Source organism: Rhinolophus hipposideros (genome assembly GCF_964194185.1).
Source record: "Rhinolophus hipposideros genome assembly, chromosome: 1".
NCBI lineage: Eukaryota > Metazoa > Chordata > Mammalia > Chiroptera > Rhinolophidae > Rhinolophus > Rhinolophus hipposideros.
This window is the reverse complement of record NC_138047.1, coordinates 108,184,739-108,212,213: the sequence shown is the minus strand read 5'-3', so window position 1 is coordinate 108,212,213 and position 27,475 is coordinate 108,184,739. Positions and strand designations below refer to the sequence as shown.

General features: G+C 48.6%; 1 protein-coding gene across 7 annotated transcripts in view; it reads left to right on the top strand.

Annotated features, from left to right (window-relative positions):
- The window catches only part of AFAP1 (actin filament associated protein 1), a 124,689-nt gene that overhangs the window by 75,424 nt on the left and 21,790 nt on the right, over positions 1-27,475 (top strand). For all 7 annotated transcript variants that reach the window (XM_081058637.1, XM_081058638.1, XM_081058634.1 and 4 more), the window contains 6 exons: positions 4,571-4,666; positions 7,296-7,377; positions 10,612-10,761; positions 17,853-18,064; positions 21,128-21,273; positions 26,095-26,212. In XM_081058637.1, coding sequence (XP_080914763.1) covers positions 4,571-4,666; positions 7,296-7,377; positions 10,612-10,761; positions 17,853-18,064; positions 21,128-21,273; positions 26,095-26,212 — 804 coding nt within the window. The remainder of the gene's footprint in view (positions 1-4,570; positions 4,667-7,295; positions 7,378-10,611; positions 10,762-17,852; positions 18,065-21,127; positions 21,274-26,094; positions 26,213-27,475) is intronic.

Here is a 27,475-nt window from a genome sequence, read left to right as displayed (position 1 = left end):
TCTGAATTTGGATCCAATTCTCTTAAATACATACTGAACTTCTCATAGAACATAGCTCTTTAAAATGAAATATGTTGATACAAAAACCGCATTTGCAGCTGTTCAAAGAATTTGGGTGATAACCCCTTTATTTATTACTTCTTAATTAACTCTGCACGGGCAGTGTGGCCATAAATAGAGAGCAGAGTGGAAGGACAGTTTCATGAGAATAACCTGAAAAACTCCAACTGGCTGGTTGATGAAAAACCATGGCGGTAGAGACCGGCTTCTGCTCACTGGTCTTTCCAGTGTGTCTCTCTGTACCGCAGACGGGACTGTTGTGTAGGCTGGGGGAAGACACCTCATGTCCTGGTGTCGGGAGGCCGTGGCCTAGCCCAGCTCAGGGCTGTCTGGGTCTCCTGGTCTCTGAGCACCCAGCTCTTTCCTAAGCACTGTGGGGGACGCTGTGCTCCCCACCAGAAATGTAGGTTCTAGCAGAGGAAATTCATCGAGACCACAATCGTAGAATTTATCGAAGCCTAAAGACATGGGGTGGGCTTATTAGGAAACCATCTCCGAAAAGGGGATTGTGTGAGTTAGCTTTGATGGCAGGTAATTTTACCTGGCAACTTCAGTGATCACTCTGCTGCCTGAACCTTTGCAGGCAAAACAGGACCTGATAGGGAACAGGAGAGCCCAGGGGACATGGCAGTGACCAGGGGAGCGTGAGGAAGTTAGCTGGGCGTTGGGGGGAGGCAGTGTTGGTGCTGCAGGCGTGGGTTTTACCCACATGCCCCCTTTTCTAAAAAAAATGTTTCCACTGAGGATTTCAGAAATCTGTGCAGAAGACTGGGGAAACTGTCGTGAATATTTGCTTGGTTTATATGACGGCCTGGTTTCTTTCCTACAGTTTTTCATTCATTGTTTTCCATAGACAATTTCAAGTCCAATTTTTTCTTCATTCCCTCCTCTTTTTTTTTTCTTTAGTCACACTTAGTTTGAGTTGCAATTATGTGCTAAAAGGCATAGGAGTACCACAAGAAGGTGTAGTTCCTTCTATGAAAATGAGTGTAGCTGAGTAGAAGGAGCGGACGTGTAAATGTACAACGCATGTGACCAGCGTCTGACGGAGGGACGCGTGGCTGTCTGTGGCCTGTGTAGAGGGCTAGCTGTACTACACACTCCGTGTGGGAGCTCAGAGCAGGCTTCCTGGTCACGTGACATCTAGGGAGTCCTGTTTCTCTGAGAGAAAAAGCATCCGTCCTCCGAAGGTGGCACCACGTGTCCGCATGCAGGTGGCCTGTAGCAGTCATTGGAGCAGTACTGCCAAAGGGCCTTTAAAAGAGAAAGAAAGAAAAAGGAGAAAAAAGAAGACAACTGTTTCTTGACTAAAAGCTTTATAGACAGGTTTCTATAGGTTATGTTTGTGAAGTTCAGCCTTTTGGTGTAAAATGAACTTCAGGTTTGTATAATTGACACATGCTTTCATTTATTGAATGCTGTAATCACAGAAAAAGAGCTCAAGTTTACTTAATGGCTATTCTGGGAGAAGTACTGGGCTGGACACTTTATCATTTCATCTTCACAGTGACACCCCCCAACCCCCACAGGCATTTTTTGTGCCTTTTTTGGAAGAGGGAGGGAAGGCTCAAAGTCTAGATGGCTGAGCTTCACGTATGGAGGAAGTGGTAGAATTGGGGCTTAAACCCCAGTTTCGGACACAAAAGCCCAGGATTTCCCTTTGCATTATACTCTTTTTCTATACAAAAGATAAAACCCTGTCTTTAGATCAAATAAAATTTGCCTTCTCAGCTAAAGATTTGATAAATGCATTGGGAGGTGAGGGAATAAAGACCCTACTACAATGTGAGATTAGCAGAAACGGAAACTGAGAGAGAAGCTAGCATTTTCCCCTTCGAAGCATTCAGACGGCACGCTCGGTGCGTTGATGGCACCTTTGGTTATGATTTCACACCTAAAAATCAACAAGGACAAAAACATTACAGCAAGCTCTCTAGGTTTTTGTTGTTTTCTTTTTCCCTGTTTCAGTCTCAAATGTGGACATTGCTCCATATATTTTTTTTTTTTTATAAAACAGCTGAGCAGCAAAATGACTGGAAACACTGGTCTGTCAGCCCCTGGCTCTAATCCCAAGGCCAGTGCGAGCCAAGTGAGTGTGGATGTGTCTGTTGAGATCATCTTGCAAAATTACTGCACAGATATCTGGGACTGGGGTGTTTCTTTTCTGCCCAGTAGGCATTGGGTTGCACTCAAACTGCAGCTTCATTCCAAAAAGAATAGAAGACATTTTGAAAGATTTTCCTGCTAACTTTTCTGTTACAAGAAAGTAAGTTCCACCGACCCGGGAACCTTGTCTGTCAGGTACTGCACATCGGGATTCATCAGAGCCATGCCAGCTCACCGCAGGAGCTCAGTAATGGTGGCGGGGACAGTGCATGCCCGTTGGGTGGCTGTGAATGTCACTAGCCCCAAGGACCACTGCCTGTGTGCTGCAGACCCCCACCTGTAAGTCTGGGCTCTCGATGCAAACCATGGGGTGCCCACAGGATGACGGTGTTGGTGTAACAGCAGCCACCATCGTGAGCCCACACCTGCTGGGTGCTGGCTTGGTGCACACAGGGTCTCACCGTCTCCTGATTCAACCATGTCGTTAAATAGCAGGACAGGTCACCTCGCTCCTTCCTTTGCTAGTGAGGAGACTGAGGCTCAGAGTGGTTACGACTTTCAGCTAGTAACGGCTGTACAGTAGCACCGCGGTTTTCCAACGTCTCCGTGGACGAACATTTCGGTTTCCGAACGCCGTAAACCCGGAGGTAAATGCTTGGGTTTTCGAACACGCCTCGGAAGTCGAACATGTCACGGGGCTTCCGCTGAATGCAAGGTCCTGAGGCCTAGCTGTCGGCTGTTTTCAAACATTTCAGAACTCCAACGGCCTTCCGGAACGGATTACGTTCAAAACCGAGGTACCACTGTACTTGCCTCGCAAGTCACTGAGAAACAGAAGCGGTCAGAGGAGCGTTCTCAGATTCCCACCACCCAACGCACTAGCCCTTCTGCGTCCCCCTCCTGCCTCTGGAAAATCCTTGCTTTGCTCCTCTCCTCCCTAGGTGTCCCCCCCCCCCCAGGCGTGCTCCCTACCGCCTCCCCAGACAGGCCCACCTGCAGGGCTGTCTGCCAGCTCTCCGCACACACTCCCTGCTCCTTGGAGGTGCGCTCTCCTGGTTTGGCCCACCTCCCTGTCCATCCCAGTCTGGTTCCCGTCAGCCTCCCTCCTTTGGCGCCACCCCACATGCTAAGCGGCCTTCAGCCCTTCTGGATGTCGGTCCCTTTGTCTCCCTCTCCCTGCCGGTGACTCATCCATCCGTCCAGAATGAACGGCAGCCTTTTGCTTTTATTTCTAGCTTCAACTGGAAATTTGCCTCCAAGCGTACCCACCTCACTTCTCTTCCACCCAACTTGTTTCTGTCTCCTCCACCTGAGGAGATGGCATCCCCGGTGGCTCAGAACGGAGCCCAGGCGCCCCCTGGACTTAGCCCTTTCCCTCATCAGCAGGGCCTGCTGGGTCTCCCTCCAGGCCACGTGGCGAGCCCTGCTCCTCCTGCTCCTGCTGCCGCACCGCGCTCGCTCCGCCCACATGCGCCGTCTGCGTCAGCAGCTCTGCAGCAGTGGCCTCGAGCTCATTTTCCCGCCGCCTGATCCTTCTTTCCTCCCCCAGCAATGAGAGTGCTCTCTACAGCCTTGTAGTCGTTGGATGTTCATCGTTATGTTTTAGGCACTTACTTTTTAAAAGGGGGACTATTGCATCTGCACTTTTCAGACGGGAAAGCTGGAGCACAGAACAGCTCATTGATTTGGCCAAGGTGAAAGCCAGGATGAGACCCAGGCAGGCAGGCTCTGGAGCCCCGTGCCCCTGACCTCTGTGATGTGTGGCTCCCCACAGAGGATTCCGTCAGTCCTCTCCTGGAGGGGCGCCCAGGCTCCCTCCTCCCACTCTTACAAAATCCGGTCTCCTTGCCGGGCCTGAGGGCACCACGTGACCTGGCTCCTGCTGGCCTCGCCACCCCATCTCCTTCACAGCCGAGAGCTTTCCAACAGTTCTTGACATGCCGGATCCTACTGGCCATTCAGCTCCCAGCTTACAGGTCAGCCCAGTAAGGCCGCTCTTGACCTCTCCGTCTAAATCAGCCATGCCTTTTTGTTCAAGACTGCCTTCATTCTTGGTAGCACTTCCTGCTGCAGTCTTAGGTTACCTTCATTTCCCGGTGATAACACATTGTTTACTGTATCTCATCTTACTGGGGTGGAAACCCCGCGAGCGCAGGCCCGTCCTATACATTGTTCCCTTCTGTCCCAGAACGCGTGTCCGCACCAGGAGTGGGTAGATGTTCGGGAAGTGGGTAAGTAAGTGAGGGAACAAATGAGTGCCTGGCATCCTGGAACTTAATGCCAGGTGCTTTGGACCCCGCGGATTTTCCTGCCGCACCACATGCCTCTGTCCATCTCAGGCTTTGGCCCCTCTGTCAGCATCTCTGCCTTCGGACATACTCAAAACTGTCGCCACTTACTCCAGGTGATCAAAGAAGTCTACAGCGGCTGCAGTGGGCCCGTGGATTCCGAGTGTCCGCCCCCATCAAGCTCCCCGGTGCACAAGGCAGAACTGGAGAAGGTAAGGGGCGTGTTCTTTCTGGGAATAGTAGCCTTACAGAGGAGCTAGGCCTCCCTCAAAGTTTTGATAATATTCTCTGAGAATTCCAGCACTTCTAGTTGAAAAAGAAAGAAAAAAGAATGCAACCCTTCCTGTGCCTTTCGCGTGCCCACTCTTCCCGAAGCTGGCGTCAGTCCTTTTCCAGGCTGCACGGTTGGTTGTATTATTCCCAGCTGGCGGTGAGGAAATGGCCTTGGAGGTGTCAGGGCATTGTTCACGGCCACCTCGCTGTCCACGGCAGAGTGAAATCTGAATGCCGGTCTCTGCGCTTTTGGAATACAGCAGGCACTGCATCTGTGTGCCTTCCCAAGGGCTGATTCCCGACAGACTAGGAGGCTGTCGTGTCCCTCTGTGCTCTACTCATTTCACTTGTAGAAGGCCCAGTGGGAACGCGGCAGTGGGGCACGGGTGAGCCCTCTTGCCAGAAATGTCTGAACCCGTCGCTGCCATGACACACGCCCAGCTCTCTCTGATTGTGCTTTATTTGTCTATACTTCACAAAGGTTTCGTTTCTGTAGAGCTCCTGGCCTCCTGCCATGCAGTGTTCCATAGGCAGCCTGTGTCTCAGGAACTTGCCGTGTCCTCCCTGTTGAGCCGCCCCTTTTGTCTATTCTTGTTTTAGTCAGGGTTCTACAGAGGAACAGAACCAACGGTGGTGTGTGTGTGCATGTGTGTATGTATATGTATGTATATGTATATGTACATATGTGTTCATCTGTGTATATATGATTTATGTAAGGAATTTATAAGGTCTATAATAAGGAATTGGCTTATGTGATTTGGAGAGGCTGGCAAGTCCAAAATCTGCAGTGTGGGCCGGCAGATGAAGTCTGAAGGCCATCTGCTGGAGAGTTCCGCCTTGCCTGGGGAGGCTGGTCTGTTTGTTCTCGCCAGGCCTTCAACTGGCTCGCGAGACCCACCACGCCAGGGAGGGCAATCTGCTTTACTCAGAGTTCTCTGATTTAACTGTTCGTCTCATCCAAAAACACCCTCAAGTTGACACATAAAATTAACCTCACAACCCTCACCCTGATATTGCAGGCATGTTTCCTTTTCTTCCTGATTACAAAACTAATCCTTGCTTGCTGTAGAAAATCCAAAAAGTTCAGAGAAACACAAAGAGGAGGGATAAAGTCACCCGTAGCCCACCCTGTAGAGGAGGCAGCTCCTCTCCACACCAGTTTTCTCATGTTTCTTGGATAATCTGATGGCATAAAAATTTTTGTGCTGCTTTATTCCCACTTACCTTTATATTATTACCAATTTTCTAGGTTTTTGAAAGCTTATAACAAGTAATACGTTTTTGTATTTTCATCAGCTGAATAATATCAAATGCATATGACTCTACTATCATTTATATCCCCCTACCCCCTGGCCAAATTAGGCCTATTATTGGTCATTTAAAACAACCTGGCGTCTTTTGGGTAAGTCTTGGCTGCTTCTCTGTTACCTGAGAGTCAACTCCTAGAAGCTGGATTACTAGACCAAAGCATAGAATTTTTTTGGAAAGATTCTGATTCACGTTGCTAAGCAAATTGCTTTCCAGAAAGGCTGGTCCGCGTTCAGTTCCCATCATCAGTGCACCAGAGTTCCCCTTCCCCCCATGGGACTGGCAGTCGTCTCTCGCTTATCTTGGTTTCTGAGTCTGTGCCGGGCCTGGCCACACCTGTTGACCTGGTTCCCAGGAGCACTTCCCCGCCTGAGAAGTGGGCAGCACTGCCTTTCAGTCACTGTCACTGGGACTTGGTCCATCCTGGCTTCTCGGTGAACGCCACCAGTGCTTTCACCGCGGCTCCTCCCAGCACCGCTGCGGGCCTGCAACCACTGCCTGCCGTCCTCGCCAGCATTGCTCGGACCTCGCCATCGAGTGGAGCACGTGTGCTCTCCGGTGCCTGGCATTGCCCGGGTACTTCGTTTATCTCCCTGCTGGCCAGTCTCTGTGGCACTGAGGAGGGGCATTTTGGAGCCCATGTCCTCCACTGTGACCCCACAGGCTCTTTGGTGGGAATGGAAAGATTCCAGCTCTAAACCATGTCTCTTCTTCTCACACCAACTTAGAGTGCTACCTATGCTCCTGAAATCCAGATACAAAGCCTAAAGTAATTGCAAGTATTCCAGTGCCCAGTGGTGGTTTTAATAGTAACTTGTCTGTGACTGTGTGCACAGTCTAAGTATTTTTATTATAAGCAGATACTTGATACCCGACCAATTATTGGTAAATGACAAGAGGAAATTAAATGACTCATGTATAGTATTTCTTTCTGAAAGTGTAACGTGGCTTGGTAAGGGGGAATGTTTTCTGTGATCCTAATATTTTTTCAAAATTATTTGTAAGAAAGTGATTTGAAGGAATAGGCATGGTACTGTAGCGGGTGTTTGTATAACCTCTGAGTGTTTTCTTTGTCCTTTTGATGTTTTTCAAGCTTTTGATAACAAGCCAGCCAACAAGTCTGTGTTGTAGTTCAGCCCTGACTATCCTGGATTGTTGTGAATTTGGCCCACATTGTCTTTCAGCTCTGAGAGAACTTGTGATGCATCTGTTGGCCGGTGTGAGCACTGTGAGATAACTTAATCCTTCTTGTCCTCCCAGAAACTGTCCTCAGAGAGACCAAGCTCAGATGGGGAGGGAGCCATAGAAAACGGAATTGCTGCGTGTAATGGGAAAGAACAAGGTGAGTTCTGCTTGTGCCAAAAATGCATAAACTGAAAACAAAAAACCAAAATCTGAAACACCACAGCCGCTTCTGTAAACTCTGATGATGTGAAAAATCTCCTTGGTAATTCAGTCACGCAGATGTCATCATCCGGTATTGGAAATCCAGAGAAAACCCCTCCAGTTGCCAACCGACAGGATGTTGACCTAGGTTTTACCTACTGTTTTCCTAGGTGCCCTGCGTATATTTTGAATTTATTCGCAGCAGGTTATTTCCTCACTTGATTGAGCCTGGAGACGAATTTGCAGTGGGGACCCGCCGGCATCTGGCTGGGAGAACTGACTTTCACTGAAAGAGACTGGAATCCACAGCCTGTCCTATTGCTGCCTTTGCTTGATCTTGAGCAAGGTTTCTCTCTTTGAGGATGAGCCTCAGTTTCCCCACCTTTAAAATGAGGAGGCCAGACTCTCAGATTTCTGAAGTCTTTTTTAAAAAGATTGTCTGAAATGTATTTTACCTTCATTAAAAAGTTTTTTGTTTCCAATTGTGGTAAAATACACATAACCTAAAATTTACCATCTGAACCATTTTTCGGTGTCCAGGTCGGTGGCATTAAGTACGTTCATGATGTGCAGCCGTCACCACCGTCATCTGCAGAACTTTGTCATCTCCCCAAACTGAAACTCTGTCCCCGCGAAACACGAACTCCCTACTCCCCTCCCCAGCCCCGGCGCCCACCAGTCTTTCTGTCTGTATGAATTTGACTCCTCCAGGGACCTCATCAAGTGGAATCACGGTATTTGTCCTTGTGTGTCTGGCTTATTTCCTGGGCCCAATGTCCTCTAGCTTCATCCGTGTGGTAGCAGGTGTCAGAATTCACTTCCTTTTTAAGGCTGAAGACTATTCCATGGTGTGGATGGACCACTTTCTGTCATCATTCATCAGCTGATGGGTTGCGTCCACCTTTTGGCTGCTGTGAACAACACTGCTAGGAACATAGGTGTGCAAATGCTGAATTCTGGTTTTGAAGCCTCTTTATGGAGGTGTACGTTAAGTTCAGTCAGATTCGCCCTTTGGGGCATACAGTTCTTTGGGTTTTGACGAACACTCACTGGATGTAACTGTAGCCACATCAAGACGTGGGCCATTTCTTTCATCCCCAAATACTCCCTTTTCCCTTTGTGTCACCTCCGCCTCCGCCTCTCCCCTGCCCCTGGCCACCGCTGATCTGTTCTCTGTCCTTTACTAGAATGTCCTGTGAGTGGAATCGCGCTGTAGCCTTGGGGGCCTGGCTTCATTGGCGTCGCGTAACACATTTGAGACTCATCGCTGTTGTCTGCTGTTGTGCCGTGCTCAGCAGTCGGCTCCTTGGGGGCTGAGCCACACGACAGTGTGTGGCTGTGCCAGTGAGCTCATCCTTCGCCAGCTCACTGGGTGTTCACAGTTTTGAGCTCTTGTGAGTTAAGCTGTTGTCGACATTCACTGTCAGGATTTTGCGTGAACGCATTTCCATTTCTCCTGGTGAAATGCCTCGAGTGGGATTCCTCGGTCCTGTTCATCCTCACCAGCCTTGGTGTTGCCATTTTTATTTCGTGTCATTCTTTTTATGTTGACCATTGAATAGGTGTGTAGTGCTATGTAATTGTGGCTTTAACTTGCATTTCCCTAATGACTAACAACACTGACCATATTTTAATGTGCTTATTTGCCATCCTGGTTTTCACCTTTGGTGAAATGCCTATTCAAATCTTTTTTTTTTTTTTTTTTTTTTATTCAAATCTTTTGCACATATTTTTATTGGGTCATTAGTTCTTATTGACGTCTGAGTTCTTTATATATTCTGCATACAACTGCTTTCTCAGATGTGTTCTGCACATAATTTCCTCACAGTGTGTGGGCTGAGAGGAGAGGGTGGGTCTTGGGTAGCAGGGACAACTTCCCATGAAAAGCCCAGCAGCCGCTCTGCTTGGACCTTGGTTTCCCGAGTGAGCAACTGCCCAGCCCGCTAACCTGCACTCTGTCACTAGTGTGGAACAGGCATCTCCCAGCTCTGAAAAAGTCACCTTAGACCAAATAGCAACCCAGGCCATTAAGACTCTTGGAACCCAAATCATCTGGGCAATTGTGATATTACAAGGTTCACTCCAAAAGGTCATGGTCTCTGCTTTTGCCCATGTGATTTTCTGACCCCGTCATGTCTGCCTATAATTTTAGTCCTCTCCATCGGAAGTTACCCAGTGGAAGGTATTATCTGTCGTCCACAGGGCATAGGGTGTGTAATCAAAACCAGGAAAGCTGTCTTTGAGTCTTGCCCTGAAGTAGACTAACCTACAATCTCCGGGTTCCTGCCTCGATGTCGAGGTGCAGATGTTGCTTTGGTTGGTCTCTTTCCTTGTTTACTGTCTCCCTCCCCGACCCCCGCATCCCTGTATAAAATTAAGTTCTACAGGATGAATATCTCTGGGTGTACATGTAAGGGAATAAATCTATATCTAAAATCCTTTTTTAAAAACAAGAGCAGCCGTCTGTGCTTTGTAAAGGTGACCTTGCTTCAAACATTCTCTTGCCTGGCATGGTGCTTTGTGTGTAGTAGACAATAAATAGTTCCTGAAGGAAGTTAAGAGTTTCCACACATTCTGACCATCTCTCTTAGCTTTTATCCTTGCTTCTCATACTTAACTGATTTGCAGCTGAGGGGTTTCAGTAAAGGTCCCTTTATCCCAGCCATGTCGTGACTCAGACAAATTGCTGGCCACAGAAAAAATCCTGAACTCGCACAGTTTTTCCTAAATGTTAGACTCTCCATTGAACATGGAAACAATCCCGACGCCCTGTGGCCAAAGCCACAGGGAATGACTGTAAAACTTGTTTCTTCTCAAAGGTGACAGTCCCCAGTATTTAATAAACTAATGCAGTTTGAGTTTTTGTGGGATAGAAAACATCCTACGTCCACTGCCAGTGATGTCAGCAAAGGGAGCGGAGGACCTGGTACTAATTCACAGGAAGCTTTGTCCCCAACGAGCACTGCACACGTTTAAGTTTAATCATGTGTAATGGCTCTGTCACTAGGCTCATTGGATAAGCACTCCGATGATATTAACCAGTGTCCCCAATAGCTGGCACATAGCCGGTGCTCAGTAAGTAAACTGGGGTGAAAGAAACCTGGCTATGTCTTAGGGTTTATTTTGATATTTCTCCAATTAAAGTCTATAATGAAAACATGATTTTTGTTGTCATTGTTATTCTTGACAGTTAAGAGGAAAAAAAGTTCCAAATCAGAGGGCAAGGGCACAGTATCAAAAGTCACTGGAAAGAAAATCACCAAGATCATCGGTCTAGGGAAGAAAAAGCCATCAACAGACGAGCAGACCTCCTCCGCTGAGGAAGACGTCCCGACCTGCGGTAAGATGCGGATTTACCCCACGTGTGCGGTACGCGGCGTTACTCTCTCCCCGGGAACTGCCCTGTGCCACGTCCAGCTCATCCTCATTCATTTGGGCTCTTTTGGATCAGGCCTGTCATTTGAATTTGGGGGAAGTGTTTTACATTTCTACTGTTTTTAATAAAAGACTTTGCAGGGGTTTGAGATGATCGCTGAGGTTCCCTCAAGATGAAAAACAAAGTCTCTCTTTGATCCCGTGAAGTTCTCCCAAATTCCTTTTCAGCGTTTTTGAACTGGAATGTATGCACAGGCCGCTGGCCCGCGCTGGAGGGGGGATAAAGGAGGGCCAGACATTTATGGGATGGAGCTCAGTTCTTCCCTGGGGCTAAAGTAATAAAACCACACTTTGCTGTCATGCTCCATTTCTCACATTACAGTTTTTAACCGAGTCCAACTGACCACCTCCCTCCCCATTCTTTCTTCGGTAGTTTCGGGGCAGCTGCTGTTCGTCAGGACTGTGTGAGCGCGTGGCGTGTGGTAGTGACCAAGACAGTCCCTGCCCTCCCAGCGCTTCCAGTCTGGGAACAAAAGAGTAATCACGGAGATAAACTCAGAACTAACTGGTCACTAGTGTGAGGGGAAACAGGAGGCAGTGACACCCACCATATGGTATGGACGAGGGAGATTTTACAAAAGTCATGTTTCCTAAGCAACCGGTTTAGAAGAGCCGGGCAACACTTTCAAGGAGTTTAGAAGCTGAGTGATGGATATTTGCCCTTTTTAAACATGAAGACCAGGCTGTTGTTTTCCTTGTATATTATAGCTGCACGTTCAGCTTTCTGCCTGTAAATCCCATAGTTTCTTTTGTTTGTAGCCTCACTCTGTTTTCCTCTCTGATTCTTATTGAGCATCCATTCTGCCCAAGGTATGGGATTTTATCTGGGGCATACCCAAAGCTGTGCCGATTAGATGCTTCCTAAGATGGGCCGTGCACCTGAAGTCGAATTTTTGAACAGATACCGGGTCCCAGGGTATAAGCTTACGCTGAAAGGACGCCCGGGACGTGGGAGCTGCGGTGTTGGGAGGGCAGGTCAGGGCTGAGGGGAGGCCAGGGTGGGCTCTCAGCTCCCTCCTGGTGTTCACAGCCGAGGTCTAGGAGACTGCATGACACAGACCTTTAGTGGACGGACGCGGAGCAGTGTCATCCCAGGTCCTACTGACGCGGCTGCTGCGGGTTGAGGCCCAAGGCACGATGACACCAGAGGAGACCAAGGGCCTAGGAGCCTCTTGTGTTCAGAGGTCCCCGGACTTGTCCTAACCAAATGGCAGCTGGGTCACGGAAGCGGCTGACTGACGTTCTTCCCACTGCCATCCATCCCCGCCTAAATCCGCCTTGCTGCCATTGAACCCGCCCGGACAGGGTTTGAAGGGGAGGGCACAGGAGGACACAAGGAGCCCACTCACCTTGTTCCTGGCCTCTTCTCGAGCGGCACAATGCTCAGGTCATGTGGGCTTGTCCCCTGCTTGCCGTCGCCCTGGAGGGGAGGCAGGAGTCAGGGGTGACAAACGGAAAGAGGGAGTCATCCACCCCAAATGACTACATTTTAGCTTTTGTTGTTTAAACTGCTCTAGGTCAGTGGAGGAAATAGAAATCCCTTCATGGAAAACGTTCACATGGAAGGCGACTCAGAGGCTGTGGTCCAGACGCTCGTTACAAACGGGAGCGCTGAAACTTGTGGGGCTTGCCCCGAGCCCACGGCCTGCTGCGGCAGAGCCAGGTCCGCCGGCCCAACTCTGCTGAGTTCCCAGGGCCCACGCCTTCCCCATGTCCCTTAGTGTCCCCCAAACGTGCCACCTCAGTCCTCCTAAACGGCTTCACTTTGTTGGTGACCAGACACCTCAGGAAGTCCTGCTGTTGGGCGTTTCCTGGGAAACAGCTGCTCCCTCCGGGCAGGGTGGTGTTCCACGGCCTGTCATTACACTCTGCGGGTTCTGTCACATGCTGAGTGGACAGCTTTCCTCTCTGCGAAGAGAACATCCTCTGCCACAGATTTTAAAATTGTCATCTCGTTCCTTGCTGGGGGAGGGACATGGCAGAGGTCTAGAGAAATAAAGGGGAAACGACCGTTTTCAGTGATTTGAGTACAGCTGCAGAGTTTCAGGCAGAGGAGCCGGACTGCGGCCGTGACACCCACCCTGTGGGCAGAACCCCTGCAGCTGCCGTTCTTGTGTGGCAGGGACAGGAAGTGCCGAGAGGGTGGGCGGAAGGGCGCCTGGGAGCCCCAGGAGCTGGGTTCATCCCGGCTCTTCTGTGGGCTGCAGCCTGGGCCTCAGCGCCTCTGGGCACACAGTGGACATGCTGGGGTGTGGTGGGAGATGGCGTTCCGCAGATGCTCCAGCTGGTGAGGGATGGGGAGCGAGTGCCACAGGGCCACCGGCAGCTCAGCCAGCCCCTCCGCCACTTGCTGCACCCCCCCACGCCTCACGCCTGTCCTGGGCCTGTGGAGTGAGGCCTTCAGCATCAGCCGGGTCAGCTGTGCTCACAGCCACTTGGACGAGGCGTCTAAGGCCAGCACAGACCCCTAAGCAGAGAACCAGCTTTCATTGGTCTTTCTCCGGCGCTTCCAAGTCCCGGAATTATTGTCACTTGATAAACGCAGCTGTGGTTATTAGGACGTGCATGTCACTCTTCCTCTCCTCCCTGTCCCCAGTGCTTTCTGTTGTTTGCACTAGCAGCACACACGCCACCTGCTCTGTGACCCTTCCGGCCACCAGATGAAGTTGGAAACCTTAGACTGATCATATCGTGCTTTCAAAGGAAAAAAGCTCTTTGCTGTTCATTTCAGGGTCTCGAACAATCTTGTCTTAAACTTACTTTTCCAACTTTTTCTCCTGTATCACTGGATTAATATTCAGGTTGCTTTGCTCACCCATGGTGTCCCCAGCAGCTTGCATGGAGCCTGCAGACATAGCAGCAGTTCAGTAAACACTTGCTAATTGAATGAGTTACCTTAAGCAAACGGCATAACTTCTCTGAGCCTCAGGTTCTTTATCTGTGTAATGGGCTTAATACTTAAACTGCTTTGTTTTCATAGGAATTGAAGATAAAATGTGTGAATCACTAAGCTCAGTGCCTGCTTTATAATTTATGCTCAGTAAATGGTTGCCGCTGTTATCCATTTGTTCACCTGATCTGCTTTTTAAAAAACACTAAGTGTCCCAGACATATTCAAGGCAACATAAGGGCAATGCCGGGTGAGTGGCGTAGGTGATAAGAAATATGGAAGCTGAGAGGACGGAAAGATCCCCGACTGCTCAGATGGAGTCAGGATAACCTGAGCTGGGTTGAAGGACTCACTGGGTATTTCTCAGGTCTCTTCTAGCTCTAATGTTCTGTGACTTTGGGAAGTCTTCAACATTAGGGCTTTTTAGTGGACAGACAGGAAAGTTACACGCTTTTCACTTCCTATCATAATAAAAGATCAGGTGACATTTAATCGAGGGGGAGGAAAGCGTTCTTAGTGTGTCACCATGTTGGGTGTTGTCACAGGAGTTTCTTGGCACGTGTGCCTATTAGAGGTGTTTCGGTGTGGGCAGGACCAGGACCAGTTGTTGGCAGCATCGACGTGTGGTACCCCTCCCCCACAGTGTCCTCTGCTGCTGCTGGGACACCCCTTTCCCAGGGCCAGCTCCCCTCAGCTGATTGTAAACCAACTTGCTAAGATAAAGCCAGCAGTTACACTGGGATGAATGTCCTCTCAAAGCGCAGTTGCCTGTCCTGCAGGTGGCAGTTTCCTTTCCTAAAGAGGAGGAGCCAGTGGGCATTTGGCACCTGCCTGCTCTTCTGCAGCTGTTTGAATTTGAGAGTCACCCCCACTGAGCCTGGAGACGCCAGATATCCCAGCAACGGAAAGCAGGGGCGTTGGTGTCTGCCCCCTGCTCCTGTGTTTCTGCTTGTTTAATCTCAGCCCAGTTCTAATGAAACTTGGTGCACTCTTGCCGTGGCTTTGCGGGAAACCGTACAGTTCTTTCTTTAGAATTCGGAGCAAACGTAATCTCAAAAAATCAAACTGAAACTCCAAAATTGTTATAATACAACATCCCACCAAAACATGAGAAGTAGGATCTAAAAAAATAAATTAATAAGTGCAACTGCCTTATTTTGCAATTCATCGAAATGACCTGGGGAGCCTCTGATCCTAGTCAGCCTGGAGTGCTTTCTGGGAGCCAGTGGGCTGGGTCTGGCTACACTTTGTCACCACCTGTGGTGGCTGTGCGTGTCAGCCCAAATAGTCATGGGTTCGAACAGTGTTTGGAGACACAGGGACCTCCCTTCACGCCAGGTTTGCCCTGGAGTTGTGTGCATTTCCCTGTGTGGCCTCTCCCTCATCGTCACCTTCCTGACCCAGAAAGTAGTTGTAGGCCAAGGCTTCCTGAGCAGAGCGGGGTGCAGTGCTGGGCCGGGGGCCCTGCCACATGTGGGCGTTGACTGTTTAGGAATCCAGTGTGATTATTCTCGTTTTGCTTTTCCCTTTGGGGAACTGTAAGCACATCTGAGGAAGGCGTTAAAATATGGTGATTTTATATGAAGTCATGCTCTGCATCAGATGGGAATCTGTCCAGTGGAATCTTTCCTTTTGTGATTCAAATGTCAGGAAATTCCTAGCACTTGGTGACTTTTGGTTGGACTCGGTCAGGGGAGAGCGATCATGCGAGAACCTTCCCCTTTTCAGGAATGTGTCGCCCACTTGGGTTAGCGGCCGCCCTCAGTAACTGCTGAGGGCGTCGAGGGCATCACGTGGTGAATTCTAAGATCGGGAAGTCCTTGGGGAATGAAAAGGAATGTGGCCACTGTTACTGAGGAGGCAGACCCTCCATCAGGCCTTGGACTTCAGTTCCTCAGAGAACATGGTAGCGTCTTCCGTCCTGTCATGATGCCGCGCCCTTCTGCTCCCAGGCCAGCTTCCTACAAAGGTTCCGAGGTTTGCCATCCCCGGCCCCTGGATGTTTCACGTCTTTGTTTCTCACGTTCCCCTCTCCCCCAGGCCAGTAGAAACGCCCTCAAGGCCCCTGTGAGGAGCTCCTGGCCGCCCAGCCCCTGCAGACGGCATGGAGGCGTCTCTGTGGCCGCATCTGCCCGAGCCCGGGGCCTGGGGCTCGCTTGTGACGACCGTTCTCGTGCTGACCTTCCAGGCCCAGCAGAGCAAGGCATTCGAGAGCAGTGCCACGTCTTCCAGCGCTTTTTACGTATGCCATCACTTGTCTCTAGGCCACCGTGTCGTTCGTGCTCACAGAATACTTAGGATGGATGCAGCCTGGAAGTCCAGAAAAGCGGGCTTTTAGCGTGATTCATTCCTCCTGGGGTGCCCGGATCTTAGGCACTAGTTCAGATACTACAGGTGACTGTGGGTAGCAGAACGATGTAATTTACAAACAGCGTTTTCTAGAATGAACATCCCAACGTGAGGGCTGTAGTCAGAATAACAGTTCCTCATCTGCCGTCTTGAACTCTCAGGAGAGCTTCAGGTCAGGCTTCGCTGGGTGGCCCTGAACGTGACACTCACCCAGGCTTAACTCTGCGTCTCCAGCCTCTGCCATCCCCACATGTGTGACCTGCAAGGGGTTTCGGCCCACGCTCGCTCCTCGACTTTCTCTGTAATTTCACAGATACAGTGGCGCACACCCTAACTGAGGCCAGTGCTGGGATAAGCAGTAAGCTCTTCTGTTGAGGGCGCATTGGCAGGACGGGTGTCACACGTAGCCAGATGAAAATCCAAGCTTTCCAAGTGTCCCCGGAGTTAATTCCCTGGGCAAATGCTTATATGTGACACAGAAAGCATCATTCTGGGCCTCGCGCTGTACATGTGGGGTTTTTGTTCTGGTTTGGCTTTTTACCTTTATGCATTTATCCATTGCTAATAAAGTGTGTAAGACTGGAATGTAAAGGAAACAAAGGCATTTTTAAAACTCAGGATTAGAATGGATTTGTTTTTTGAGCCACGTGTGTGAGTACATGCCCGTGTATGAATTAGGAGAGTAGCTGGATGACTTAAGGAATCCTTGTTTTACTTCTTCCTTATCGACCTGCATTTTCTATGCTATTTAACTCACTTCCTAAATCTTGAAGGAAGGGGGCAGTAATTTACTAGCATTAGGGAGTGGTGAGCAGTCACAGCTACCCTGTGAAATCCACTTTCTATGCCTTCTTAGGTCTAGAAAAATACATTTTATGTTTGTGACAAATGAAAGCAATCAGGTTTTTTGGTATTTGAAGAGATTTCTCTTACAAGAATCAGGACAATTCTTCCTATACCTTTATCTCATGTGGAGACATAGGTCTGTATGTGTGTATCTGCATGCACGTCTCCATGTCTGTGATACACGGAAGGTTTTGTGCAGTATGATGACATGAATGGCGGAATCCCACGTACATTCCGGCTCAAGCGTTCAGGTGGCATCTGGACCGGCTCCAGCAGTCGGATGGAACCCTCAAACCAGCGGAAGATGAGGGTCACTGAGGACGTCTTGGCCTCTGGGTAGGAGTCTCATGCCGAGGCGTTTCCGTCATTTGCTGGAATACGTCCAGTGCTGAGGAACTTACCACCCCCAAGCCCTCCGTTTCTTGGAAAACTTTCCTTTTCAATAGTTTTCCTCATGTTAAGCCAGAATCTGCCTTCCGATAACCTTTGCCCCAGTTGTGTCATTTGTAAGCTGTTCTACCTCCTTTTCCACATGTCCCTTCAGCTACTTGAAGCCGGCCATCGTGTCCTCATTTCCTTCTCGCCATCCAGACACTGATGCTTGGTGACCTTTCCCATCCTCCAGGCGGACTCCAGATTCCACAGAAACCTTAACCGTCTGGTGACCGGTTCTTAGCACGCGTTACACACCACATTCCATGAGGGCTTCTGATATGCGCTGTCTTGTGACGCCCCCTGGGGTTGCTTGTTTGCTCCTATGACAGTAACGGCTCTTGTTTGCGTGGATCTGCGTTTAAAGACGTATGCGGGGCTTGTCCTATGCGTGTTACCACCCTGGATCCTTTAACCTGTCTTCGTCTGTGCCCCGTCTTGCCCTGGAGGCTGAAAGCTTTCCTTTTGTCCCCTGGCAGGTTACCTGAATGTGCTCTCCAACAGCCGCTGGCGGGAGCGCTGGTGCAGGGTCAAGGAGAACAAGCTCGTTTTCCACAAGGACAGGGCCGATCTGAAGACCCACATCGTCTCCATTCCTCTCCGTGGCTGCGAGGTGATCCCCGGCCTGGACTCCAAACACCCCCTGACGTTCCGACTGCTTCGCAACGGGCAGGAGGTGGCTGTGTTGGAGGTAGGGCCATCTTCCTTCCAGAAGCCAGCGCCGACTCCAGTCAGTGCAGCGCCGCACCGTTCTGGCAGTGCCGTGTTTCCATTCATAGCCTATTATCTCCCTTTGCCCATCTTGTTCGTCTCTGCTTTCCTTCCTCTGTCACGCCCTCTGTCTGAGGGGCGTTGGCAGCACGAACAGCACTGCGCCCTTTTCTGCTAAGATGTACACATCAGACTTGTTTGCTTCCTTACTTCCTTGTTTCATGTCCTCTCTGAATCTGTTTGCATGGAAATTGAAGACAATCCATACTGTGGATTATGTTTTTTCAAGCAGCCAGATAACAACTTGTTTTAAAATTTTCAGTAGAACTTTTCCCCCTTAATGATGGTTTGCCTTTGAAATGGTGGTGTTTCCTTTAACTTGCCCTTTACAATGTTCTTGACTGCTTTACGGGTGAACAGGTAGGTGTCTGCAGACAACCCATTGCGTTACAGACAGTGACCAGTGAGCCAGATTACATGGAAACCAAAAGAAGGCCTTTAGTTTTTCAGGAGCCCTTGGCTTTGCATTCATTTTATTCATTTGGCTGCCTTTCTAGAATAGATTCACAAAAGCAGAAAATGTAATTAAAACAAATTTCTTCACAGAATTAAGTTTCATTTTTAAAAGTTTTAATTTTTGTTTTTCTTCTCTTATATTATTATTTTCCACCCAATATTAGTTCAGACCTTTGCCCCTTTGTCCTTTTCCCACTCAGCATTGTTGTGATTGAGATGCAGAACTACACAGAGGTGCGTGTGTCCATGTTTACACAAGTATCAGGTTGTAGAATTTCCAGAGAACCTGTGAGCATGTTTATGCTATCTAGTCCATAGAATGAGGTCTGTTAGGTTCGGTGGAATGGCGATGTGTGTGCTCATTAATCAGACGTAGAGCCAAATTCTAGCTGCCTGGGGTGATACTCATGAGTGGAGGAAAGAGCCCAGGCTGTGACCCCTGAGACCCAGGGGGCCCAGACAGGCCATCCGGAGGTCTTGACAGGAGATGGGAGTTTGTTTCCGAGATGATGTTCATGGAAACTTCTTTTTCGGTGGGGGCAAAAGAAGATGAACAGTCTCGCTCGCCTTCCCACAGGGCTCAGGGCCCAGTAGTTGGAGATAACAGCTCCCGAGTCCTGCCTGCTGCCCCACCTGCTGACTCTGCAGCGTATGATTTCACAGAAAGGAGGCCATGCCTGGCTGGAGGCAGGATGTCTGGGTCCCAGTCCTCGTTCTGTCATGGACTTTGATCATAACCAAATCTTTTCTTCTATCGGCTTCTTGATGTGTCTGTAAAACATGCGTGTTGGCTACAGTCGGTGTGCTTGGTAAGCATTTCTGCAGGGTGAAAACAGCAGGATGGATGGCAGTGGAAGAAAGCTGGAAACGTAAATGAGGAAACTATATTCTTGATGGAAAACAATGCCGGGCTCATCTGAGAGCTTTGGCAGCGGATCTGAGAGAGGGTGCAGGACAAGAAGGCATGAATTGGCACACACTGGGTGTGCAGGAAGGAAGAGTGGGGAGTCGCGCCTGCAGTCTGACGGAGGCTGGGCTGGATTCCTAGATGGAGAAATCCAGGAAGTGGGGGGCAGAAATGTGAGGGCCTGGGGAGGCGCTCACCTGTCCTGCCTTCGCCCCAAGCACTGCAGGTGCAGGCTCCAAGTCCTTGAAAGAAAGGGGTTGTGTTCCAGTACCCTCTTCTGTGTTCTAGTCATTGCATCAAACACACAAATCACACACAGCGTTCCACCATTAGCAATGAGTTCTGTAACCATTTTTATTTATATGTATTTTTTCTTTGACATTCACTTAACTCACACATTTGCTAGCTCAGTGTCCCCTAAACTTTAAACATTATTTACACATTTGATTAATCAAATTTATTTAGACATTTCATATACCACTATAAATGTAATAAAATTGATTTTCTAAATCACCTAACAAGAATGACTTAAAACTTCGATGAACCAAATTTTTTTTTTATCATTATTGGGGAATATTGGGGAACAGTGTGCTTCTCCAGGGCCCACCAGCTCCAAGTCATTGTTCTTCAGTCTAGTTGTAAAGGGTGCAGCTCAGCTCTAAGTCTAGTTGCCGTTTTTAATCTTTAGTTGCAGGGGGCGCAGCCCAGCATCCCATGAGGGAATTGAACCTGCAACCTTGTTGTTGAGAGCTCACTCTCTAACCAACTGAGCTGTTCGGCCGCCCCTCTGGAAGCTCAGCGGCAGCTCGTTGTCTTCAATCTAGTTGTGGAGGGCGCAGCTCACTGGCCCCTGTGGGAATAGACTGGCGACCCAGTTGTTGAGAGCTCGCTCGCTAACCAACTGAGCCATCCAGCCGCCCTAATGAACCAAATCTTAAAGATGTATTTCAGATTTGCAAGTTAGGGGTTCAGATCAAAGTCAGGGGTTGGGGAACATTTCAAACATCTTAAAAAATAGCACACACAAAGCAGCCCAATAATTGTGAATCATTATTATACCTATATAAATGCACTGATATACAAGTAAGTTAGTATTTTATACCATCTAATCAGGGGAAATACAATTTCCATTTCAGGCCCATTTAGAAGGCCGCAGCAAGGGCAGCTCATCAGCAGAGTCTGAGGCCAGCAGGGCGTTGGCCCAACGGTGCTTTCCAGGCTGGGTTGGCCAGATTGCAGGGGCTGCTTTTTCTGGCCTGATTTTGTTGCCAAATTAATGAGGCTTTCTAAACAACTTCCTTTAGCTGAGATTTAACTAATCACATTCATTTCCATGTCTTACACCCTAGTGCCTTACCCCTAAATAATTGGAAGGCACTGTTAGGCCCTCAGAGTTTTATTTCCTTGGGGTTAGTCATTCTGGAACTTGCTACGTTAAGGCTTAGTGTGAATTCGGCGTTGATCTCGTGACTCGGACAATAACTGCACCTCTGTCTCGTTCCTACTCCTTACGTTTCACCTCCTTTCCAATTCTGTGGTCTCTGTGGACATATTTAGGAAAATGTTAAAACTCTTTAGCATTACTTAAATAAAATGCACTTTCCCCTTTTACCGCAACAGGCTTCTTCTTCTGAAGACATGGGCAGATGGATTGGAATTTTGCTGGCTGAGACGGGGTCCTCGACAGAACCCGGGGCCCTGCACTACGACTACATAGATGTGGAGATGTCTGCGAATGTCATCCAGACGGCCAAGCAGACCTTCTGGTAAGATCCATTGCCATGTCACATGGCACTGAATTAAACAACTTCATGTTTTCCTTCATTTTTTTACTTTTTGTGTGTGTCTGTAGCCTCAGGAGGAAAAACAACTAAAAACTCTCCCTGTTGTATTATATTAATCTAAACTTTGGTGAATTCTTTGTCATTTTAACTCTCCACGTTTCCTATTAAAAGAAGGGTTGGCAAACTTTTTCTGTAAAAGGCAAGATGGTAAATAGTTTTGGCTTTGCGGGCCCAACATTCCCCATTGTGACCACTCAGCACTGCCATGGCAGCCAGACTATACATAAATGAGTGGGCGTGACTGTGTTCTAATAAAACTTTATTTACAACCACAGGCAGTGGACTGGCTGTGGCCTGTGGGCTGGCGTTTGCTGATCCCGGTGTCAGGGGAACAGTCCTATGAAGCAGAAATGATTCTACATATTGTGTAATGAGGACAGAGGTTTCAAAGCCATCAGTCATGGACTTTTAAAATTTCAATTGTGATTTTTGTTTTTTTAAAACCAGCTGTTGCATACAAACTCATTCTTTTGAATGATGATTTATTTTTAATACAATTTTATGGCAAAGATAATTATAGCTGCAGTTCTCAAAGTATGGTCCACAGACGCGGTCCAAGAGGTCAAAACTATTTTCCTAATAATACTAAGAAATTGCCTTCTTCACTGATGTGCCTTGCATCAGTGGTGCAAAGGCAGTGGTGGGTAACTGGGCACACTCGTACCACACATGATGGAATCGTGTTCTTCACCGCCACACACTTGCAGTGGAAGAAAATGCTGGGCTCCCCGAAAGGGTCCTTGACGAAGCACTAAATGACTGCTTTTCCTCTGAAAGTTGTCGAACGAACACGTATTTAGTGCTCGGCCAGGGGATACTGGAGCGAAGTAAGTAAGATTCCTTTGGCCCGTATCAGCCCAGTTCGGGGTCATAGCCTTGGCAGAATGAATGAGTCTGGGACAACGGGGCCAGCAAAGCCCCAGTGATGTGAGTGGTTTTCTAAAGTACAAGCCACCTCTTCTGACTGCTGTTCTTTTGTGTGAAAATCAGGATGACATAGTTCAGTACTGAGTGTTCTATGTATGTTCATTATTTTTCCATAATAACTTTAATCAGCAAAATGCAGGTAAGTTATCATTCATTAAATAAAGCACATTTAAAGTGGCTTTTAAGAAATATGATATCCATAAATCAGACTTTGCAAAATCTACATGTCCAGAGTGACAGAAAAGAAAAGAATTTATGGTTGTTCACTGGGTATTTGGAAGTTATGAGGTTTCCAAAAGCCTCTCCAAAGTCCACCTGTATCTCCAACCATAATCAGCAAACGGATAACCCCACTGAAGAGAAGCCCTGCATGAAAGCAGTTTCCCTAAACATGGCTGGCTTCTCCTTTCTAAAGGAGTGGAATATTAATCTAAACCCAATGTGGGAAGGTCGCATTTCTGAGAAAGGAATGAGGATTGCAATATTGAAAAATTATATATTAAAAATATGCATGTAATGAGTATATGGCTGCAAGAATCTTTACTACCTCATTAAAATCTTTATAGATGTCAGTGAGCAATAAAGTTCATTTTCATGTTTCAGTTTTCTAGCTAAACATTCTTGTAAAACTTAGGAAGAGATTTAACAAGGAAAGTGTTCAAAACATAAAATATGGTCGCTTGCCAGTGTAATAAATATTCTAAGATTAAATTCCTTTTTTGCTTTTATGCAAATTGGCAGCTATGAATCTTTTCAAGGTTATTAGGGAAAGTCTCTGTGCATTGGCTATGTCTGAGAGAGAAAGAGCAATGATATATTTTCGGAAGAAGACATTAAAAGAAAAAATAGTCATTTAAGTTCCCCCAGGAAAAGTGGTATATTTAGGAATATTAATAATGGTAAACTGTTGAAACATATTTTCCCGAGGCCCATTTTTAACTGAGATATATAGACTATGTGATGCAAGGGAAACGTTCCGAATTTTTCTCCTGAAACTCCTCTAGAACCGTGCTGGGTTGGAGACCCGTGAGAAAGCTGTGCTGCTGCTGATGATAAAAAGCAATGACTCCGAATGAACAAAGAGCGGGGAATAGACAAACTGATAGGAAGCTGCTCTCCCGAGTCACCTTATCTGAATTCCTGGGAGATTATGTAAAAATGTATTTCCATAACACACGGATGAGCCTTGAGGACATTATGCTCAGTGAAATCAGCCAGTCACAAGAAGATGAACACTGTATGATTCCACTTCTCGGAGGCACTGGAGGAGGCCGTCATAGCTCAGAAAGTAGAATGGAGGTTGCCAGGGGCTGGGGCATGGGGAGTGGTGTTTCATGGGGTCCGAGTTTCGGTTTGGGAAGATAAAGTTCTAAATGGATGGCGAAGACGGTGGCACAACAGCGTGAAGGCACTTAGTGCCGCTGAACTGTGCATGTACAGTGGTTATGAGCGCGAACTTGATGTGTATTTGAATGACAATACACGACTATTTCCTATGAGTGACTGACTTATGATTTGGGTTTAACAAGGGGCATGCGGTCTCCTATTTCTGCTTTTCCATTTGGCTGAGGGTCCTGTTGTAGAAGGAGCACTAGGCAGAAGGGAGGGACCTAGTCTTGGCCCCACTCACTGTAGGTCCCGGACACGGTTTGGGGCCCACGTCCCTGTCTGTAGGACAGGGTAGACTAGATGCGGCTACGGTCTCTGCCCACCAGGATGTCCTGTGTGTCTGACCTCTCGCTCTTCTGAGCCTGAGTCAGAAGCACCCTGCTGGTGTCTCTTCCATGCAGGTAAGCTTCGGTCCTGCCCACTCGTGGTCCCCACTCCTTCCTGGCATCTGTGTAGCAGCGTGAATGCCAGGCATGAGGCCGGCAGCTGGAGGCACAAAGCAAGCCCAAGGCAGTCCCTGCTGTGAGGAGCTCCGTGTGCCCGCGGGCGAGAGACTCATAACAAGCTCGTAGCCGTGCGACCAGGGGTGGGCGCTGGGCATGGGCGGGAGTGGCCACGGCGGGGTTTTCCTTCATTCCATTACTGCCTCTCGCTAACAAAACATGTACATGGTCTTACCCCAAAGTACCCTCAGGTGAGACATTCAAGTTAGAAAACCTTAAATACATATTTATAAACAAATCAAAAATCTCCTGCTATTACAGAACTGTTAAATGTTTAAATTTTTCTTTCCTTCTATTTTTTCTTTTCCTACATACTTTTACGCATTTTAAATATAGAATAATCGTATACATTTTTTAATAAGAAAAGAGCATGAGGAGTTCTTTTGTAAATGAATGCGCTTAAGGCGCTGTGGGCGTGCATAGCGGCTTCCGCCAGCAGAGGGCAGTCGCTGCGCCCCCAAAACCGCTGGGCCGCCGACCCACAGGAGTGCGGAGACCCATCCTTAAAACCCGCTTCCTCTCGCTCCCTTCTCAATCGGAAATCAGTTCAGCTTTGTTGCAAGACCTCTTACGAGTATGACAGAGGCAGTTTTCAGTCTCTGCTACCGCCCTCACTTTTTTCACTTACTCTCTTTTTTATTCACCTAGTTACCATAGGAGGTAAGATCCCATGAGGAAATAAAATTTGGAAAAAAAAGTGATTTTTAAAAAAATTCCAGACTAGTATAGTTCACCCAGTTGGGAGAAGCTTATTTCTTCCCTGAGCATTCAGTTTTTTTACGTACAACACCTAAATTCACGAGTGACCCACTCAGGCGTTCATTCCCTCGGCACGTATTTGTTGGGCTCCTTTGGGGGCCAGCCATTGTCCATTGTCCCAAACACTGACCTGACCCAGGGCAGCGGGCAGAACTGACCCGGGCCTGTTCTCCTGCAGCCAGTGTTCTGGTGGGGAAAGCAGATGGTGAGTGGTGATGCTGTGCTCAGTGGTGAGTAGTAATAGGAAGAAGAGCCGGAAGGATAGGGGTGCTGAGGTGGGAGGGGCGCTCAGGGGGGGCGCCCACAGAGGCTGAACAAGGGAGGGGCTCCGGGAGGAGCTAGCTCCCAGGCAGGCAGAGGGGCAAGGCTGTGGTGACAGAGCCACCGGGAGCCTGGCTGGGGACGGGCTGGGGATAGGCTGCAGAGACGGGCCCCCAGGGCCTCGCACGCCACAGCAGTGCCTTGCATGTTCTCCGAGCATCCACTTCAGAGGGCCCCGGAGGTTTTGAGCAGAGGGGTGACGTGTCTGGCTTGCCTCCTGAGGGGTCACACTGTCCACTGTCAGGGCTGTCCAACATTCAGGGAGTGGAAGGCGGAAGGAAAGGTGAGCTGTCCTGAGGTGTTGCTAAATGAACACTGAGAACTCGAGAAATGCTGTGGAATAAACACTCTAAAGAGCTAGGGGCCCACAGACTTCCCCAGAAAATATACACAGTAAATATTTCAGTTTTGCAGCCCGTGTGCTCTCTGACCTTGATAACAGGGTCACGAAAGAGACATATAAACGTCTTGAAAGCAGCCACAGACAGTGCGTAAACGAAAGGTCAAGGCTGTGTTCCAATAAAACTTTATTTATAAAAACAGGCAGTGAGCAGGGGTGGCCCCTGCTTAGACTGCTGAGAATGAAACCGGTTGCTGTTTATTGAATGCCAGTTATGTGCCAAGCATTGCTTTATGTATCCAGCCTGCATTGTCACCAGGCCTTATCAGCATCCTGCCGAGTGGTGGTGTCCTACCTTATAGGTGGGGAGTGTGGCCCTAAGTACCAGCTACTGGTACTTCCTCTCGACCCCCACAGCCTCGGACGCAGCCCTGAGCATCGGGTTAGAACTCATGGAAGATTTGTCAGTTGACTGGAGCGTTTTATTCATGTCCTGTCTTTCAGCTTCATGAACCGGCGAGTCATATCTACAAACCCGTATCTAGGGGGTACCTCCAACGGCTACGCCCACCCCAGCGGGACAGCACTGCATTACGACGACGTCCCCTGTATAAACGGCTCGGTGAGTGCGCCACGCTCCCAGAGGGCATGGGGGCTGTTAGAAGGCAAGAAGAGTGTCTGAAAGTCTCTGTCATTTAGTCCCCCTGCTTTCAGCCCACATGAGATGAGGCTCTTTTTCATGCTGTGAGCAAGATAAAAATCCATCCCATCTCTCCTGTCCTTTGTTTTGAGCAGCTGTTCATCGCAGTCTGCGTGTGAGCAAGGAGGGGATTTGGCACCACTAGGCAATTCGTCATTCAGTATCACGGTCATTAATTAAAGAGTTGGCACGTCCCCACATTTTGACTGAAGGGTAACACGTTAGCGTCTATACCTCAGATGGTTCAAAATGGAATACGGTGTGAGTTATCAATGAATCGCCGTTTCCCTGGGTGAGAGAAACGCTGAGTGATCGCCATCAGAAAGCAAGAGTTGCCATGGGTGTCGCCCACACTCCAAACCCAGGACAGCCTCCTTCAGAGTACACTTGGAGAACTGGGAAGCCTGCCGCCTCCTTGTGCCGGGCATATACCCACTTTTAAACCATGCACTTCTTGTACTGACGTGGCCTCCAGGGGGTCTGTTTGGCCTTCAGAGTTTTGATTTGTTCTCAGTTTGTGTCTTAGGAATAAATTAGCAGAACTCATCAGTAAACGTTTGTTTCACGATGTCTCCACATTGCTCAGCTCACAGCCATTTATTGAGCATCTTCTCTGGGTTCGTCGTCCAGGTAATCAGAGGTCAGGCCTTCAGAGTCCACAGTCCTGGGAAAGGCTCACGAAAACCATCCTGTCACTTGTCCCGCAGTTCTGGGTAGATTTGAATTGGCCTGTCTGTGTTAGGATGTTTCAAAGGTGGGCATAGAGTTTGTTCACTGTGAGTTTTTAAGCTTTGGAGGTATTTTGGATTTTTTTCTACTGTTTTGCTTCCCCATTCTATCCTTAGTATTTTGATGGATGTCACCTCTCAGCTCCCTGTTATCCATCATCATGAAATTCACACCTGCCCAGGCAGGAACCAGGAGACCATTGCCTTCCTGAGGGCAGAGGCTCCTAGAGCTCAGAACTGTAAGCAAACTGGAAGTCAGGGTACGTGCCGTGGGCCTTCTCTGTCAGACCCCTCCCGCCATTGGGCCCGCCTGTGTGTGGGGCGGGGGCGGGCGGGGGGACAGACTGTCCAAGGCTCTTTGACTCTCAACAAGGATGTCTCTGCATCACAGCCTTCCCCCTGCCCTCCTCCCCTTCTTCCTCCCGTCCTCTCCCTCCTCTCTGCCCTCCTTACTCCC